At 30.9% G+C, this 19,326-nt stretch overlaps 3 protein-coding genes across 3 annotated transcripts in view; all 3 read right to left on the bottom strand.

Annotated features, from left to right (window-relative positions):
- Positions 1 to 427: 427 nt before the first annotated feature.
- Positions 428 to 4,247, bottom strand: LOC131847971 (trypsin-1-like). The gene is made up of 7 exons (XM_059197701.1): positions 4,208 to 4,247; positions 3,523 to 3,694; positions 2,613 to 2,821; positions 1,883 to 2,076; positions 1,689 to 1,746; positions 1,036 to 1,080; positions 428 to 501 (listed from the first exon to the last, which is right to left on the bottom strand). The coding sequence occupies exons 1-7, from the start codon at positions 4,245 to 4,247 to the stop codon at positions 428 to 430; spliced, it is 792 nt and encodes a 263-aa protein (XP_059053684.1).
- Positions 4,248 to 4,746: 499 nt separating this feature from the next.
- The window catches only part of LOC131847970 (uncharacterized), a 51,509-nt gene continuing 36,929 nt past the window's right edge, over positions 4,747 to 19,326 (bottom strand). Inside the window, exons 23-37 of the mRNA XM_059197700.1 lie at positions 17,387 to 17,549; positions 16,760 to 16,965; positions 15,961 to 16,166; positions 15,470 to 15,527; positions 15,315 to 15,381; positions 13,930 to 14,133; positions 13,404 to 13,606; positions 12,503 to 12,699; positions 10,076 to 10,106; positions 9,039 to 9,204; positions 7,836 to 8,041; positions 6,748 to 6,950; positions 6,181 to 6,247; positions 5,598 to 5,642; positions 4,747 to 4,861 (exon numbers count right to left, since the gene is read on the bottom strand). Of these exons, the coding sequence (XP_059053683.1) occupies positions 4,788 to 4,861; positions 5,598 to 5,642; positions 6,181 to 6,247; positions 6,748 to 6,950; positions 7,836 to 8,041; positions 9,039 to 9,204; positions 10,076 to 10,106; positions 12,503 to 12,699; positions 13,404 to 13,606; positions 13,930 to 14,133; positions 15,315 to 15,381; positions 15,470 to 15,527; positions 15,961 to 16,166; positions 16,760 to 16,965; positions 17,387 to 17,549 (2,096 nt within the window). The 3' untranslated portion in view covers positions 4,747 to 4,787. The remainder of the gene's footprint in view (positions 4,862 to 5,597; positions 5,643 to 6,180; positions 6,248 to 6,747; positions 6,951 to 7,835; positions 8,042 to 9,038; positions 9,205 to 10,075; positions 10,107 to 12,502; positions 12,700 to 13,403; positions 13,607 to 13,929; positions 14,134 to 15,314; positions 15,382 to 15,469; positions 15,528 to 15,960; positions 16,167 to 16,759; positions 16,966 to 17,386; positions 17,550 to 19,326) is intronic.
- Positions 15,141 to 18,506, bottom strand: LOC131847841 (trypsin-1-like). Its single transcript, XM_059197509.1, has 7 exons — positions 18,339 to 18,506; positions 18,177 to 18,258; positions 17,387 to 17,549; positions 16,760 to 16,965; positions 15,961 to 16,166; positions 15,470 to 15,527; positions 15,141 to 15,381 (listed from the first exon to the last, which is right to left on the bottom strand). Exons 1-7 carry the CDS (start codon positions 18,390 to 18,392, stop codon positions 15,230 to 15,232), a joined length of 921 nt encoding a protein of 306 aa, XP_059053492.1. The 5' UTR covers positions 18,393 to 18,506; the 3' UTR covers positions 15,141 to 15,229.

Raw genomic sequence — 19,326 nt, 5'->3', positions numbered from 1 at the left:
ATAATCGTTTCTATAAATAAATATGTTACTCAGGGTGAATGTAGCTTTCTAATGGTGAAAGATTTTTTGGAATCGGCAAAGTTTTTGGCGATTACAAACATGCATACACACAAAAATACAAATCTTTCCTCTTTATAATATTAGTGTAGATGTAGATTACAGAATAATTATAATGTTTTAGTACGAGAGGAAGACTAATGCAAAGCAAACTATTTCACATTGATTACTACGCTCCTTGTGGTTACTACCTGGTGAATTAGATATGATGGACTAACTGATTTGACGTTATTATCATTATAACATGCTCCGTTAGTGCCTCACAGCGTAACTATTTCATCACCGAAGATATGCCATTTCATCATCATTCATTAAAATAAAAGATTGTTTGTATTTTTACTTAATTATTTAATTTAATTAAATATCATAACTAATGACATTTATCCCCATCCGATGTATGTCGCTGTATCCAATCAATATAGTGACTAACTTTTGTGTACACTCCTGTAAAAAAACATAAAATAATTTGCATATCTCTGTTTTAATGTAGATATCATCACATTAAGTCTCCAGTCAAGTACACCTTGAGAAAGGAAAAGAAAATTAGTAAAGACTTCTCGTTATTGCCTACATAGTTACATACATATGTTTTGGGATTGGAAAGAGAAATAACGTAGGTACAGAATCCGAGAAGAATAATTACCTATGAGATAGTAGAATAAACTTTACCGAATTAAACATTGTAAAAACTCGTCTAGGTGTGGATCACACTTAGACGACTTTTTACAGAGTCTTCTCAGTCTCACCTATTACAGTGAAGCACTTTCATTGTATGCTGTTTCGATTGTAGGTTGAGATAAGGCAACATCTTAGTTCTCCGGAATGACAACGCATAACTCGTATCACGGGCTCCACATGATCATAGCGCTGTTCGTGTATATAGCCGACGGTCACCGTTTACCATTCGGTAGGTCATCTTGTTTGCCATTACATTTACTTAAAAAAAATACAAAAAATTAATGACTTCACAATACGTACCAGGATACCTGGGATCTGCACAACCGATACCCCAGGACACTATACCTAAAATATATGGATAGATAAAGGAACAATAGAAATATTGATAATATTAAATCTGGATTGAGAAGAAAAGAGAAAGATAATAATAACTAGGTATAAGACAAAATCAAGCATTGTGTACAGTATAAGCATATTAGTCGTTCCTCCATAAGAAAATGGTTGCCTACATTTCAACATAATTATTATATTGTAAAGCTACTTATTAGATAGACCAATACAAAAATTGCCGAAATTATAGCAAATCATGATGTACGAATACAGAGTTACCACCTGCTAGTACGATTGTATAAAGCCGTTTACAACTCAAGCTGTTTAAGTAATTTTTTAAACTATAATACTTTATTTGCTACCAGATCTAGACCAAGATATATCAACATTTAAAATTCCAAATAAAATGTTAATCTCTAGGAATGGCGTCGTATGAGAAGTACCAAAGGAGTGCATATTTAGCATAGTTAGCTTCTTGCGCTTTACAACTTAAGTGGAGTACGAAATGAACGAAAAGACACTCCGTCTTTTCGTTTGTTTCGTGTTCTTTTTGACAACCCCGTGGTATAAATAGATCAAAAGTAAATGCCGACTTATATAACTAAATATTGTTAAAAAAATACCTGCTTGCATGTATCTGCCATCTGTCCCAAACACTAATAAAGGCCCTCCGCTATCACCCTGTAAAAATAATAAACATTAGCAGAAATTTTATCAACTTTATGTAGTATATAAAGTTGATAAAATTGCCTGATCCAGAGCAAATAGTTAACACTTGATTAATACAAGAGAAGTGTGTAAAAGATAACCGTTTTACCTGACATCCGTCCTTTCCTTTGGAAAAAGCACACATCATTGTAGGCTTGATATGTTGCGCTAATTGAGACTCCATACATTTTTCGTCAGTAAGAATCTTGAGACTAGCCATTAGCAATACTTTAGAGGATGATTTATCTACACCGACACGACCCCACCCTACAATAGTCCCAGTCCAACCGCCGAAGTCTAAGCCTGCACACATTTTAACAAATAAAAGATACTTACGATATTTTCAAACTTCTAATAAAATTAGAAATGTCTTCTATTTATCATAAAAATGAAATAAAATTAATATGACATTCTAAACTGTTATAAATTACTTATAGTACCTATAATTAATAGAGTGTATTGTCATCTGTATAAGAAAACCAATGAATACACAATAAAAATAGGACTTCAAAGAGTAAAAAGGTAAAATTAATAAAAATAGACATATCTAATATTCCGCGATCATAATGAACTTTTAATCTAATAACTTTACATGTTAAAGAAGGCATCTAATTCAACTAAAAATTAGCTCAGATAAAGGAACTTAAATTTTAAAGTCCATTTTCGAGAAGGGTGGCGAGAAAAATTTAACAGACCTTTAGGACAAATTTGATGCACAGTACACACCTGCTCTGCATGTTTATATTCTACGCTCTGTGTTTATTGGTGATCCATAATACAGATGGATAAGTATATATATATATATATATATATAGTAAGTATTAAACCCAAACCCCTACCTGGTTCAGGTAAGCAGATAGGAACAACAGTTTCCCCAAATACGATTGGTGAATTAAGCGTGGCTATAGCTATATCATTTACATCCCGCACCGCTGTTGATGTGAAATCTTCATGAATTACCACTTTTGATATATTTCTCTCAGTGACGTTTTTCAAATTATCCATGTCATCCAAACCAATGAGAACTATCATGACGTGGAAATTATCCCTAAGATTAGGAACATTAGAATTAAAGAATTATTAATTAATGTTATAATTGGCAAATTTAATGGCATATTGTCCAAAATATTCAACTGTTGTGTATGTACGGAACAGTTTTCTGTATCTTTATAGGGCTAAGTTTTAGGTATTGTATTAAAATCATAGACAATATACCCTAGCTGAGACTTAATTTATTTTTATAACGATAGATACAGACATCGTTGTGATATACATCTAGCATTATCTATAGGTATCTATAGTGTCGACGTTGTGTTGAACCTAACACTTGTCATGCACACTTTTTCTGAGAACATTTCAATCCAAGAGTAAGAGTAAGCATAGACCTAATGCTTTTTTTTCTTTTTGCCATTTAATCTTTCATCGTTATCTTAAAACTAAATAAGTCGGTATGCAGTTACATTTACAAACGTCAGAACTGAAATAGAACATAGATGGTTATTTATTTACTGAAGGTTATATTTTAAAAAGCTACGAGTACAATACAAATAAGCTAACTCTGTTTCGTAACTATTAACTATAACTTATCTTCCCATTGCTGCCATAGCTTTCCTAGTTTTCCTACTAGAGAATGTTGTAACATCAGTAGATATTTAGATATTTTAAATAGGTTTCATATAAAATACTTAGATACTTATAAAATACTTACTTAAAATAATGTTTTGTTATAATTGAATATATAAAACCTACCATTTAAAACAATGTCCAGCACTGAGGACATGTCTGTTGGTCATAATGGAGCCCCCGCAGTGCATACGATTGTTCTTGAGTATCGCTACGGCCCAGGGAAACGAGTGTGGCTGCGCCCTTCTGCCGCCCACAATTCGCATAGACACTATTTTATCGGACGCTTTACCGCATTCTGAGAGATATATTAAAACTACATAACTATTATACTAATTATTGCAAAAAAATATTTGTCTAACGCATTTCTACTAATATACTCCCATATTGCAAACATATAAAAATACTTGGGTAATTAGTTATTCAAGCTCCTACCTTATCTACAACATTTTTTTTTAAATTAGAATACCAAAAAATCTGACTGATTATCCAAATGGTAATACTTACGACATCCATTCTGTTCTAAAGTTGTCACCACCTAAAACATAAGACCTATTCTGCTATTATCACATTTCGAATTCAACGTCATCGACTCGTATTCGAATATTTAGATACACACCTGAACGAATCCTACAAAAAAACTAACCAAACGGATACATAACATAATTAAAGTGTATTCATTCACACCGAAGAACACCGGGCGACTCACTGTTGCCTTCTTTCGATACCTTTTGCTTATTTACGTTCTATGTACACTGATTTCAAGCAGTGCAATTATCCACGCGATAATATCCTTGTAAATTTAACACACCAATGGTTATAATTTTTGTCATGGACATTGATATAGTCATTTTCAGTGTCATATTACTTCCCATTTACTCATTAATCTAATGCTGATATAAATCAGTTCTAAATACTGCAGAATCATAAATCATAATCAAGATTTTATTCTATAAATATTCATATACGTATCTAATATTATAAACCTGCAACAGGTACAATATATTATTATAAATTCAATTTATTTTTATAGCTGTTCGCACTTGCAATTTCTTATCGCACTAGTTTATTACGTTATTTATTAAGCATGTAATGTAACCACAATGTATTTCTAATTAAAAGAAACACCATGAAATATATATACATACTAATAATATTATAATATATAATATATATACACATGATGATATATTTATGTGTAGTATATAGTAATAAAACGAATATTGGAAAAGTAATAAATATTTGTATTATGATTCTTATAAGTATTATGATATACAAGTCATTTTGGTGTTGTTAAAACATTGTTTTCGAGGAAATACAGGATCTGATAACTTTTTGTACTGATAAAAATTGGGTAGGTACGTCAGCATTATTTGAATGCGGTAACATCATTAAATACAATACATGCCATCATTTGTCTGTTGTCTTATCCACTGAATATACTTCGGTACTATGGTGTAGACACCTGCAAAGAAAATAGAGTACAACATCAAATACACCAGAGTAACATATAGGCTATAAATTTCACGTGGGTGAAACCTCAAATTATACAAGGTTTGACCAAAATCGTATTCAATATCCTGTAACAATAATGCTGAATCCAGTTACTGGAGATATATACCGGTCGGTTTATATATTCGAACACATTGCAATCTCATATTATTAAAATTGATAAGGGCCTAATCCGAGCTATATAGATGCTATATGCTATATAGAAATACTAGCAACCCGTTCTTACTTCGCACAGACCTATAGTGTATTTATTTAATCGAATTAGGTGTTTATTTTGCAGAAGTCCATTTTACTACTTAATGGATTTATATTATTTTGTTTAATTCCACTACAATAAGCATGCTTGAGACCACAAATATTCAGTATGGAAACTTGACTACAGTTACGACCTTCTCTAATGGCGATCAAATTCCGAACGTTATTGAGTCTACACCCATATCGCGACACGTGTTTCGCCTCTGAACGAGGCATCATCAGACGTTGAATAGAGTTCGGGTACAGCTCGGAAGCCTAGTGTTGACTATTCGGCGACCAAACCGCGACTTGGTACACATGCTAATTGTAGCGGAATTAAGCATAATAATATAAATCCATCAAATAGTACTAGTGTATGTAACGGAAATAAAATATGTAAGTAGTTATAAGTATACATTTAATTAAACACTCTGTTATTAATACAAAAATCATACCTGGATAATCAGGCATCGCACAATCTATGCCCCATGACACAATACCTAAATAAAAAAATTAATGATAAATTTTATTAATTAATATTTTATTTTCTATATATTTATTTCCTTGTTATATCATATCTACTGTAATTGTATATCATATAAACCTATTCAAACAGGCATAGGAACCCATTATATTATATTACGCATGATTTTTCCAAATTGGTCCATTATTAAGTCTAAAACAGACATGTTTAAATTTTAAACTGATGTGATTCTATGTGATCTTGGAAATGTTGTTTTTTTTAATGATAGATAAATATGCCGAATATTTTATTTTACATCTGTAAACCGGTAAAACCATCTTCTTCACATTTCATCAATTTTCCTCTGAATTTAAAGGGAAAAACATAACTTGGTATAGGAATAAGAATTAACAGATCAGGTAAGCATTTTTTTTTATCTCATTTATATCTAACAAGTCTACTCTATAGATTCATTAAAATTAAAGGAATCTATAAAATGTCCATAAATAGAGCAGTGAGCCATCTATACATTGTTGTTTGATAGCATAATCTATTCAAGTTTAAAAAAGTCTTACCAACTTGGTACCATTTTTTGTTTTGAGTCTTTTTGTGAGTTGCGAATAGAGGTCCCCCACTATCTCCCTGTAATTTTATAAATGTAGTAAATATTTTCATTCATAAATTTATATAATATAATCCACTTTTTTCATTTTCAATCACTAATTGTCATAACTTTTTGTAACAAAAAAATATAATTATGTATTTAACAATGCACAAATTATTACTGTAGTTTTTAGTAAGTACCTATTAATATATTAGTCAGAATGGAAATAGGACAAAGATGATTCCATATTTACTTTCGGTTATATTTTACCTAGTAATTCATAATGATTCATGAATGATACTTTGGTATTTTATATAATATATATTATATTTAAAATATAAACTGATTGTACTATAGTTTAGATCTAATTCATATTTACAAGGCATCTTCATCATCATCATTTCGTGAACTGTCTGTATATCGGCATTCCACATAAAAAAATAAACACAATAAGTTATTCTATAGTAGGTAGATACAACATTGTAACTATGTGCCTGTAGATTAATTATAAATAATGTGAACAATATTATTCACAAACCTGACATGCATCTTTACCCAGACTGTATGCACACATCATTGTATCAGAAACGACATTGTCTTTGTATATAGATGACTTCCGGCACTTCTCGCTTTCCACTGTTCTTACTTTCGTTTCTAATAAATATCTAGATGAAGTTAGAGCCCCTTGTCTTGTCTTTCCCCAACCGGCAACGGTTAGAGGTATGTCATTAAATTCCATATCTAAAATTATTATTAGTTAATATACGAGTATAGAAGAAAACAAATTGATAACGCACCTAATAGAAAACGATAACCATTCTTTATATAAACACATGAACTACTGGAATAAAAAAATATAATGTTCCTGTATTACATATAAATTTGTACAGTATCCTTTTGATAAAATAACATTTTAAGAATTATTAATTAATAATTTTATGTCATGTGAAATCAACCATTCATTCACATCTATCATAATGAATATTATAAATTATGTTAGTCTACTAACTCTTGAAATTGGCTGTCATACAAGAACAGGCTGCTTGTATAATACTGAATTTATTTATTGTATTTATAAAACTAGATACTTTGTTCATGAAGAAGAGATTTCTTCTTATTCTTTGTACTTCATAGATGTATCTATTTCAACTATTTCAGCCACCAAAGAATGTTTTGCCATCGTATCTCATGCTTTTGGAGCATAGTGAAATTCCAAACATTCATCACCTGCTTCTTCCTTATCCCATTTATTTGAGGTCGGCGTAATATGTTTTTCTCTTCCAATCATCCCTTTCGCAGTCATCTCGTTATTTATTCCCTTTCTTACCATATCACCTTTTCGATAGTCCATCCATCTCTTTTGCGACCTTCCTCTGCCCTTATAACCATCTATATATTTATATGTAGTGAATTTCCAAACATTACATCTTACGCAATAGTTTCCTTGCAATTGTTTCGTATATGGGGGAGCACAGGCATCACATCATGACGTGACATTCGTGCTGCTGTTCATGTATATTGGCTCACATACGTAAGCCACGTTACCACAGAATGAACGGTCAACCTAATTAACGTTCTAATATGATATAAAAATCATATAGATTACGTTAAATCAACAGCAAATACCTTCTCTTGGTAAGCAGATGGGTCGTACTTTGTCCGTAAACTTCAATCTTTTATCCAGCGTTAATATAGCAATGTCATTGATATCCCTGACTGCATTCGAAGTAAAAGATGGATGTTTCACTCCATTTATCACATGTAGGACAGTATAAGTATTGTCTAGACGATCATGCATTCCTACATTTACTGTTATGTCATGAAAATGTACGCTGAAATTTGAAATTCACATTTAACCACAGTTACTGGGCTAGGGATTCGATTCGCCTATATATTATAGTAGTAGTAGTACTACGTGCTTGTATTCTGCCGGGAAGTATTTATTTATATCAATATAATTGCGAAATCACACAGCGCCATCTAGTCTCAAGGCTAGACAACTGATAGTAACATTTAAATACTTTTTTTTTTATAATATATACACAATATACATAGAAAACTCCCAGATCATTACGAACTTACTCATGAACATGACAAATGTTAGCATTAATGCGAGAAATTGTAGTTAAAGTGGTATGTTAAGTTGCTAGAACACCGTGGTCGTCAATTATCTAAATTTTTGTTACCTCGGAACCAACAAGTAATAATTTCAGTGCTATATACAGTAGCTACGCGGAGTCATATTACATTAATATAGCTATATTTATACATATTTGCATAACATATAAAACTACTCGTTATAAATACCAGGATGTAAGTGGCCAAATGTCTAACGAAATTGCTATCACATTATTCCTAGTTTGGAAAGTCAATTTCAAGTCAAATTTCATTTCATTTCATTTCATTTCATTTCATTTACTCTAATGCTGTTACTGCTAATGCGGTCTAATGCTATCCTATACAGCTTCAACTGACTATAGGAGGCGAGTGCAGATAGTACTCAAAATCCACGGAAGGACTTATGAAGCCGTTGAAGACCAACTCCTGCCTGACGGATACGACTTTAGTCTGAGGGCACCGCTAGGGATTCGAATCTCCACTTTGGCCGTCGTAATTTCGATCTCCGTTAAAATTGGACTGGGGATCGTTCGGAGGACCTTTCCTACTATGATATTTTTTTATAACGTTTGCAAATTTAAATAATTGGGAACTATTTTTGTTTCATTTCTGATCAATATATTAAAATCTTTGAAAAGAGTGACATGATTTGCAGCTTACAGGAATATTTTATTTTCTAGATCGTTTTTGTATTATAATTATAGTATTTACCCAAACGTAATGCAATGTCCCGCTGTTAACACGTGGAGATCTGTTATGATGGCTCCACCACAATGTAATTTGGGTCCGAGCATAAGTGACACAAGCCATGGATACTGGTGTGGCTGGACCGTCGTCCCTCCCACTATACGACGATTCTTGCCAGCTAATCCACATTCTGTTCAAAGTATACAATTACAAGAATTATTCGTTCCATTTAAATGACATTTAAATTCACTTACTGATGGATTACTACTCTATCAGTAACAACAAAACTATATCTATCAAATAGCTCAAATAGCTGGCAGAAGTTTAGTCATGAAAAGGTGATGACCAACGATGGTTCGCGTCTATAATAAATAAAACTTTTTATAGGACAAGTTTAGTAGGTTAGTGAACACTACCTCAATATTTCACGTAAAAGAAATATATAGACTTGAAACCAGTTAATTATTGGATAAAAATGTATTACAGCATAGTTAACAGGAGGAATGTAGGATCAATATACTGGCTGCTACCAGCTTATTGGAGAAACTCATTGTATTTGATCATTATATGTGTACATAACGGTCATAATATCTATAGGCGACGCTCAGTTTCTCATGGTACAGGATTGGCAATAAAGCTGGCTCTGAAAGATCATGATTTAACGTCTCAGATCTCTCCTTCTCTGCCATTCTAGAACACTAATACGTTATGAATTTAACCCTCCAACTGTAACAAAGCTTTGTTAGTTTGTTGCACGCTATTCGGCAGTAGAAATGAATGAGACAAAAGTAACCCGCGTGGACCTCTTTGGGAGAGACTACCTCTGTTACCTAAATACTATGTAAATGTTGATAGTAATCAAAATGAACCGTTGTTCTATTATTATCATAAAAACCCATTCATCATCTCCTAATATATAAGAAGGCATTACTTCCCGTTGCCGCTCCCATCAGATGACTTGGTATAAATACCACATTTAGACTGTTGCCTCTCTTACACCCATACTACCTATTTGTATTTTCACGATATTAAATGTTGATATAATATTCTATAATCATTACCACATGAATTGTTGAATCTCTGAGAGTAAGTCTGTAAACACGAAGAAAATTGTTACAGAAATAATAAAAATCGTAAGTTGATTTAATTATATCATTGTTATACGTTATCCTTACCAATCTAATAATTAAACAAATATAAAACCATAACTGATTCATGATACCATGAATCTTTTCCCATAAAATCAACGTAACATCACGTAAAGGACAAAGACGAATTCAATTGTCGGCATAATACAATGATTTGCTTTGGCGATAAATCAACGCACTTAATTAAAATTGCAAGTGGCATACGATGCCCACTCATGCATAATTTATGTTTAGGAAATAATTACGTTTCGTCACACGTGTCATTTTAGCGATTTTTCCTTTAAATTTTAAATCTACGAAATTTACGCAATAAAATCTCAACAACAGACGTGGAGACAATATATCCTTATATAATATTAAACAAAATCGCCGGCGCTGCCTGTTCATTTATATCTTTTAAATTACGCATAGTATTTTAATGTAGTTGTCAGTATTAGATAGAGTGATTTAAGAGAAAGGTTTATATATAAAATACATGCATATTATAGTACCTACAGAACAAGTCGAAAAATTCTTGTAATGCATGGCTAGCGACCATGCATAACATTAACAATAAAAAACCAGTATAGTTCACACCGCCATCTAGAGAATTTAGGGATAGGACTAAGTTTTGTGTGTATATTTCATTGGGTTTCTGGATGGTATAAAAGACAACTGGACCCAGTACTTACCAAGCAATAAATAGGTAGTCTGCTGGCTTGTATAGATATTATATATTAATAAAAAACAAATTAATATACAATGTTTTTAATAGTATATATATATATATAAATATGCTAAATTGTATTAGTATCGGTTAATATGTAAATAGTGTCTTACAAATATTGAATAATAACACTGCATTTGCTAGTTTTTGACTATGTTAAGCTATTTTAAAAAAATAACTGTTTTAAATACCTACTACATATATATAAATAAAATTCAACAGTAACTTTATTCAAAATCATTTCCCATACATTACGTTAATATTCATACTATTTAAATATTATTGCTTCTTTATTGAACTGCAATTGATAATTTAATACTATAATGGTTTTCTATTTAATTTGTACATATTAGGCAAAGTACGATATTTTAACTAAAACCTAATGACAACAGACGGACAATATGTTATGATTTTTTACTACATCTAGGTAAATCAGATGGCACATATCTTTTTTTATAACACCACATATATGTACATAAAGTAAAAGTTTCTAGTAAAAACATCTGTGCTGATTCTGGAATGTAACGATAATTATAAAAAAAGTATAAATCTATGTCAATAACTTTTGTTCAAAATATTTATCTGTTCAAGTTTTTGTATCAACTTACCAGATTAAATATATATGCTCAAGCTTGTAATTTATAGTCCTATAACATTGTATATGTATTATAATACTGTGCTTTATTTATTGCACTTATTTATATGTGAAATGTGAAATGTGAAAATATGCCATAAACTCTTTATTTAAAATAAAGAGTTTATGGCATATTTTCTTATTATATTGATTAGGTATGTACCTCAATGAATTATTACTTATTATTATAAAAAAGAATTGTACCTACCACTAAATGTAGAAAAATAGCCATATCAACGGAATCATTTTGCTGATGAATAATATTTTTTCTCATGTAACCGGTTCGACCTTATCATGAAGATTATATTAACCTTTAAAAAATTTTGTACGTGAATAATTTTGAAATCTTTTTAAGTTATTTAATACCCGTATAAGCCAACACCAATGATAACGTAAAAAAGAATTGTAATTTAAATAAATAATAATAAGTTAATGATACACTGGTCAATGACACAAAATTCTATAAGCCAGTGGCTCTACAAACAATTGCAATCTGATGATATAGTATCCCTAATCCAAGTTATATGATCAATAACTCTTGTATAGAGTGCTGCTTTGTTGTCATCGCACGTGGTTGAAGATGATATTACGCCCACTAAACGGTAGGGAAAAGTTGCTGACCACCGCCATAAAACTGGTGCTCCAATGTCAATCTAGGAATAAAAAATATTATTTTAAATACTCTTTGATCTGCGTTTAACATACATCTATGGTTGAAACGAATGAAAAGGGCTTTCTATAGTACATAGGTACATTTTGTACAGTATTCTATTCCAAGCATCATAATGCTACATGACATGTACTGAACATAATTACTAGCGCCTGTATAATAATTAATAATAATAATAGCTTAGTTCTCTGGAAATATAATACATTAGTAATATCACTGGTATCACATTATAATGATGTCCATAGTGCTAATCATACATAAAGGCAAGCCACTCCAATTATATTAAAAATGTACATAATAAAACTTACAGATAAATATTATTATACTTACATTACAAAGGATGCTGCCAGAGCCCTGGGGAGCAAAGCAAGATTTGTCTTGCGTTACCAAATCTCCATTTGAACCATAATGACAGCCTGCGGCCGGCAGAGCTGGGATCGTGCTAATACGTGGTATACAAGTTGAAGCATTTGCAGAACTTAATGCCCATGAATCCGTCCAATCTACTTGGTCATATTCTTGTAAGCCTAATAGAAAATATATATATATAATATAATATTAAGCACAAATATGTCGAGGGTACAATTTAATATAATTTTACAGGGCTTTTGTACTTTTTTTTAATTAAGCAATGCTTACTATTCTATTGTCATTACAGTTGTAAAAAAAAATTATATAATATATTTAATACTCTTAATAAAACCAACAAAAAAAAATTAAGGACTTTATTTGGTCTTGTAGAAATGAATATCGTAGCACAGAATGACACTATTCCGTATTATGTAGAAACTCTCTACTTTAGTAATAACTAGCTGATATCCGCATCGTCGTCTGCCTTTATCTATATAAAAGATTGGCTATGTCCTACAAGCTATTTTTACTTCAAGTTCATTACGTTTCGTCGTGAAAAGGTAATTCACCCCTGTCATCCAGAGGGGATAACTGGTAAATACATATTATACATCTTAAACAGTAAATATCTCGTCAACTATCGACGTTTTGGCAAACAACATTTAAGGCACCTACATTTTGTTGCAACGTGTCATGGAGCGATCTTACCATCATACATATCATACAGATTAACTTTCTTATCGGTGTATCAAAAAAAATAATTAAATTCACATACTAAGATGTTTTTGATATTGGACGAATTCAATCCAAGACTTTTCATATAAATTGGATATATTAAATAATGACGCAGCATAGTATTGAATAAAAATATGGCACATACCAAAATATGGCAAGCAAACAGGAGATATAGTGTCGCTAAAAGTGACTGCATAACGCAACTTGATCAGTGCCAAATTACTGTCCAAATTAGCGGGGGCGTAGCCCGGGTTAATGGTGACTGCTGATACGTCGCTCTTCAGCGCCGAGTCACCGTGACAGCGATCGTATACCCCTAATGTTACCGTTATATTGGTGATGGGAACCCTGAAAGAGAAACAATGATACTGTATTTTTATTTCATGTATTATACTGTAATTAAAACTGTAATTTTGCTATCTTATATAAGCCTGCAGCCACAACAAAGGTTACAAAGCAAGCTGCTTAGTAGCTGAAATAAGTTCAGGTAGGGTTTTTCAGTCTACTTCTGGCATTATTTTTGGTATAGATTAAAGTTATTTTTTAGGAAACAATATATGTAATTGTATCAATTTCGTTCACCAGTCAGAACGTATAGCCTATATAATATGTATTCAACCTGTTTATATATACGGCATTTTGGATATAAGTGGCAAAAAAAATATCTTTACCCATATACTGGTTCTGCTGCAGTAATAATATGTTGATCGCTTATCAATGATCCCTGAACAACTCTCGTTCCCGTATTCACTAGCACTACCCATGGAAATTGACTTGGTACATCAGCAGTTTTTCGGAATAATAATCCTCTTCGTTGGGTCTGTACTAAACCACATCCTGAAAGAAGAATGACATCCACAATGTGCAGATCTAGTCTGATATTAGGTGAATATAGTTCATATAAAAATATATAAATATACACTTTTTCTGGTATCCCATATAGGTACCGAATACCGATACCGAAATCCATAAAAATGTAGGGATGTCTAGTATTTCTATTCACGCAATACTAGACATCCCTACATTTCGCCGAGTAAGTATATTAAAATCACATTCGTGGCGTTTTATGAATAAAAAATGAATCTCAATATTAGGATGCCATTAATAATTTATATCAATATTAATTATCTAATTACATTTACAAACAAATTTGGGAAAAATATTTTATTGTCATAATTTTGAAATGAAAACTTTGAATAAGTTGTTCAAAAAACGTTTTGTTTTTATTAAATATTGATTGTCAATTTTTTCACAAACCAGTAGAGGTAAAAATATTAATGTAGATAAAATTTATGTGTGAATAAATCCTATCGATAGTAAAGTAAATTAATTAATTTCCATTAAATTAAATATATTTTGATAGTGCAATTACAAATATTGATACTTACTACATAAACAATATTTCGGTATGCCAAAGAAACTCGCTTGCCCGAAACACTGCAAGAAATAATAATGTAATCATGCAATGCAAACAACAAGAAAAAAACGTTAAAAATGTTTACCAGAACTTACCAATATGTATAATAAAGAAAAACAAAATAACGGTACTCGAGCGTACATTGTAAAGAATCTAAGACTAGATCCAATAATGAAGAACTCTAATTTGACAATGACTTTGTTAGGGTTGTGTTGTCTGATATTAAACACTCCAATGATACATGCGGGTTATACGATTTCGTCAGTGTGATAAAACTTAGTAAAATAACATGACAAGGTCATAAGCAGATAAAAGAAAAACAATGGTTATTTGGTAAATTCATTAACAATTTTTTAATTAAACCTTAAAGAACAATAGGTTGTAAATTGAAAACTGTATCATGTTTTACAAAAACATGCTAGCTATCTCGGAATTACATAAAATAATTTAGGAATACGGTATGTTAATATTATTTAAGTAATCAGAATTAAAAGGTAAGTACGTAATATAAAATTAAGATATAATACTTCTAATATATTGAATGGTTAAATTCATTAATTTTTATGATCATTTGTAGTAGTGATGGTTGCATTACAGAAACAAGCATCACAACTATTGTTTTTAATCCAATTAAGATACTTAGTAACTCTTGTATACACGCCAGGATATCCAGGCCGGCCGCATCCAATACCCCATGATACAACACCTGCAAAAATCAAATCCCAATTAAAATTAAATGTGTAGATAAAGAAAATAGTATGCAAATAAAACCAAATTTAAGGAATAGGTAATACCTATCAGTTCATATCGTTTGTCTTTTCTTTCAACACACAAAGGCCCTCCGCTGTCTCCCTGAAAATGTTTAACATACTTACTAATTAATAGTGTCTGATATTATAATCTTTCTATAATGAAATACACAAAAATGACCTTCACGATGGAATAGTCAGATTCATTGTGATATGATGATATGACAAACATCGTGTCTTCCTGCTCATATTTAAATCCAACGTAAATGAGCTTACCTCAGTTAACTTAAATGGAAATGACCTTAGCATCATCTTTCAAATTAATGTAAATCATTATCGAAATTTTCATTATTAGAAGCGAGTCAGTCAAAAATATTAAAGTTTAGTTTTGGTGTCTCTCAGATTCGAAGTTAGGACCTTTGGGATCGAAGTCCAAGTAGTAAACCTCTTTATCTCCCTAATTATATCACGTATAAAACAAGGCTGAAATTTGTAATCAATAAAACGGTAAATTAGTACTAGGTAATTACACGTACCTGACACGTATCCTTCCCTCCCTTATCCGGGTATCCGGCGCACATCATACTATCAGCAATCATCGAGGCCTCGTACTTGGTTTTTTTACAATCATTATTACTTAATACGGGCAATTCTACTTCCAATAAGTCGCAAGAGTGATTTTTCTTTTCAGACACTGTACCCCAGCCCAGTGCAAAAGCTTTAAATATTACATAACTGCTCTCTGAAACAACAATTAATTCTCTTTACATTATTTTACATTTATAATACTTTTTAAAATATTAGAGGAATATGAGAAAAAGTCAACAGTTATATGACAATATGAAGAATATAATATTAAATAGACTTTTGGATCTAATAATCATCATCGTTAGGTATATCAACATAAGCAAACACTGTCTGTCAGAAAATTATGTTCCTACTTTATCCAGAGTCATAATTACTTACTTAGTACCTATTCTATATTGTGCCCTAGATAATCTTTTCGATACAATTTTTGTTCAACTTTCATATGTGATTCCATATCTTCATTGTCTAATATATATGAAATATTAATATACGGTAGTGTTGGCAAACTATATATGGCTCATTCATCTGATGGTAGACGGTTACCGTATCCTATTGACGCCGAAAAAACTAGGGTATTAAGTGCTCATTAGCGATACATCAAAGTAGGTAATATAGGTATGGTATATTAAACAGCCTAATATCAATGTTCTTGCCTTTATAAGATAAAAGAAATGTCACAACTTTTTTCTGGATATGAGAACTTATTGAAGTAATATATAGTTAATTCTAAAATAAAAATTAACTAACCGTCGTCAAATGGCAGACAAATAGGCTTGATAATCTCGCTGATCTCCACTGGTGCGTTCAGCTTCAGTAGAGCAATATCATCTCTTAAGTAGCGGTATGTAAAATTATGTGCGGTAACCTCGATGACAAACCTCGTTTCGGGACGGACTGTCGCATTGCAATGGTTGTGCTCTCCCAAAGTCACTTTTATCATGAACCACATGAGGCTGGTAATCAGATTTAATACGAAATTTATATACATATATGTAGGTACTTCGTACATCATTCTGTTAATATACAATAAAATATTTATTTAATAATCATTTCCTAAATTGTTCAATAAAAATACTTATGAGTATATCATCATCATTATCTCGAGCCTTATCTACCCATTTATGAACCTTCCCCATTCACCATATGCGATTATCCTGGAACTATCAAAAGACCAGTTTTCTCAAGTCCAAATTGAAGTTTTAAATGACTATTATTTCTACTAGGTAATGAGGTAAGTTAAAAATAATATAAAAAAATTACTTGCATAAATAGCCGGAATGAATAATGTCTTTTATTCTGAATATGAAATTATGAACCTGAGTATTTTACTCTTTAAAAAATATACAATAACAATAAATACCATAAAATACAAACTTAATAACACAATGTGCTGCTGTAAGTACATATCTATCGTTGATAAGCATGCCACCGCAATAAAACTTGTCGAAATATGTTAAACGAAGAACCCATGGGAATTCGTTCTGAGCAGTCTTTACACCATCCACTATTCGAGAATTTTCGTTCCTTTCTCCACAACCTGTAAATTAATCACAGTCGCAAAAATTATTTTTATATTTATAATTAAAGTGGTAAACAAACTGATGGCTCGCCTGATGGTAAGTGGCAACCGCCGTCTACATAGATAGCGTCTACATACACGGACATACGCCATCATTTGAACCACTCATGTATTGCATCACCCTGTAATTTTACTGCCTTGTGTCACCTTTTAAGCAAAATGCAGATTGGAACGCAAACTGCTAACAAATAAATCTTATTTTTTTATACCGGCTTCAAACAGATTTTTTGCTTTATAACATTTTTGCGTGATATCCAGTAGGTATTATGTATTAAGACTAAACCAAATATGACAATTTATTTTTTTAATTAAATAGATACAATGCTATATTTGTTCTACAGATAATAGTTATTGTCAAATTCGCAACTTGAAATGAATGAATATTGAAAGATTGTAAACGTTTCAATATATTGTATCGTTATAGAACAGGATTTATAAAATACATTTTAAAAAACGTAATATAAATTATAATAAACATGATAAATATCATTGCAGATCTAAATTAATGACTCTTGCATATTCTCACTTGACACAATATGATGAGGTACTTTCTTACTTAATTAAAAGCATACCTAGTTTACTTACGACAGTTGCAATTATTGTAATAATTTAATCTGCTCATTTTCTTCTCACATTTGACATCATTGTTCTCCACAATCGTTGTTACCTTAGATAAAAACACTACCTATTATATTATTCAATTAATATTTTCACTGTAGCAATACTTTTATTAAAACTGAACCTTACCACAGATCCAAGAATGTAAACTCCTAAAACACACACAAACAATATCTTTAACATCGCAAAACTTTAAATTAAATGTTTAAATGTGTATTTTAAGACATAAAATATAAGCAAGTCTTAAATCAGGTTCAAGGGCTAAAATGCAACTGGTCTGGTCCGCAAGGAAGCTGAAGTAATGGGGGCAATGCACTGCAGAGCTAGCAAGTAACATCGTAATTGTACATATACAAGTTATTGTATATTATCACTATATGACGTATGAATATATATATTATTTTTCTATTTATCTTAGCTTACTAATATCATAAACACGAAAGTTTGTGAGTATGGATGGATAGATGGATTTTGATGAAACTTTACTGTAATATAGATTATAACATCAGAATGATACATATGTAGGTTACATTTTAAAAAGATATTATGTAAATTGGGTGAAATATAATAACCTTTGTTTTTGCAATATTACTAAAAAAAGCATCTCATATGACGGCAAAATGATTTTATTCTAAACAAATGCTTGTCGAATTATTCTCTCTTTTTTGTAGGTGTGTGAAATACTTATGAGCTAAAATAATAATACACTTTTCATATTTATTGTTTACTCTAAAGTCGTAATACACTATACAGTTTTAATAAGGCCTAATTAAAATTTTCCAAGGAAATAGATATATGAATTTATAGAAAAAAATATTCACATAACACTGAACTTTCAAAACGTTTCTCTATATTTTTTTTTTCTTTTTACTATTATATTACTACTACTTGTATGGAACTAGATCGTCTAGTTTCATATTTCAATTTCAATATCTATGTTTTGTGAAAGTCGTCTAGCTGTTAGATAACAGATTTAATTGCAAATTTATGTTAATGTCAATTAAATACATATTTATTATAATCTCATAGTTCAAAAGTAAAATTAAGCTATAAAACTCCTAATAATAATTTTATTTTATAAATCGCTTTATAAACTTTTTTTCTTTATAACTAAGAA

This window comes from Achroia grisella, unplaced genomic scaffold (genome assembly GCF_030625045.1).
Source record: "Achroia grisella isolate CSIRO2021 unplaced genomic scaffold, CSIRO_AGI_Agris_v1 utg544, whole genome shotgun sequence".
NCBI lineage: Eukaryota > Metazoa > Arthropoda > Insecta > Lepidoptera > Pyralidae > Achroia > Achroia grisella.
Note: the sequence above shows the minus strand (reverse complement) of the source record. Positions and strands in the feature narration are given on the sequence as shown.

Excerpts from the sequence above, each read along its gene's own strand:
- LOC131847971 (XM_059197701.1), bottom strand. The coding sequence starts at position 4,247 with ATGACTATATCAATGTCCATGACAAAAATTATAACCATTG. Across the intron at positions 2,822-3,522 it reads GCTGGACATTGTTTTAAATG|GGATAATTTCCACGTCATGA; the intron begins GTAGGTTTTATA and ends TCCTAATCTTAG. Across the intron at positions 502-1,035 it reads TGCAGATCCCAGGTATCCTG|GAGTGTACACAAAAGTTAGT; the intron begins GTACGTATTGTG and ends GTTTTTTTACAG.
- LOC131847841 (XM_059197509.1), bottom strand. The coding sequence starts at position 18,392 with ATGTTAAAGATATTGTTTGTGTGTGTTTTAGGAGTTTACATTCTTGGA. Across the intron at positions 18,259-18,338 it reads TTTACATTCTTGGATCTGTG|GTAACAACGATTGTGGAGAA; the intron begins GTAAGGTTCAGT and ends TTTTTATCTAAG. Across the intron at positions 15,382-15,469 it reads CAAACGATATGAACTGATAG|GTGTTGTATCATGGGGTATT; the intron begins GTATTACCTATT and ends TGATTTTTGCAG.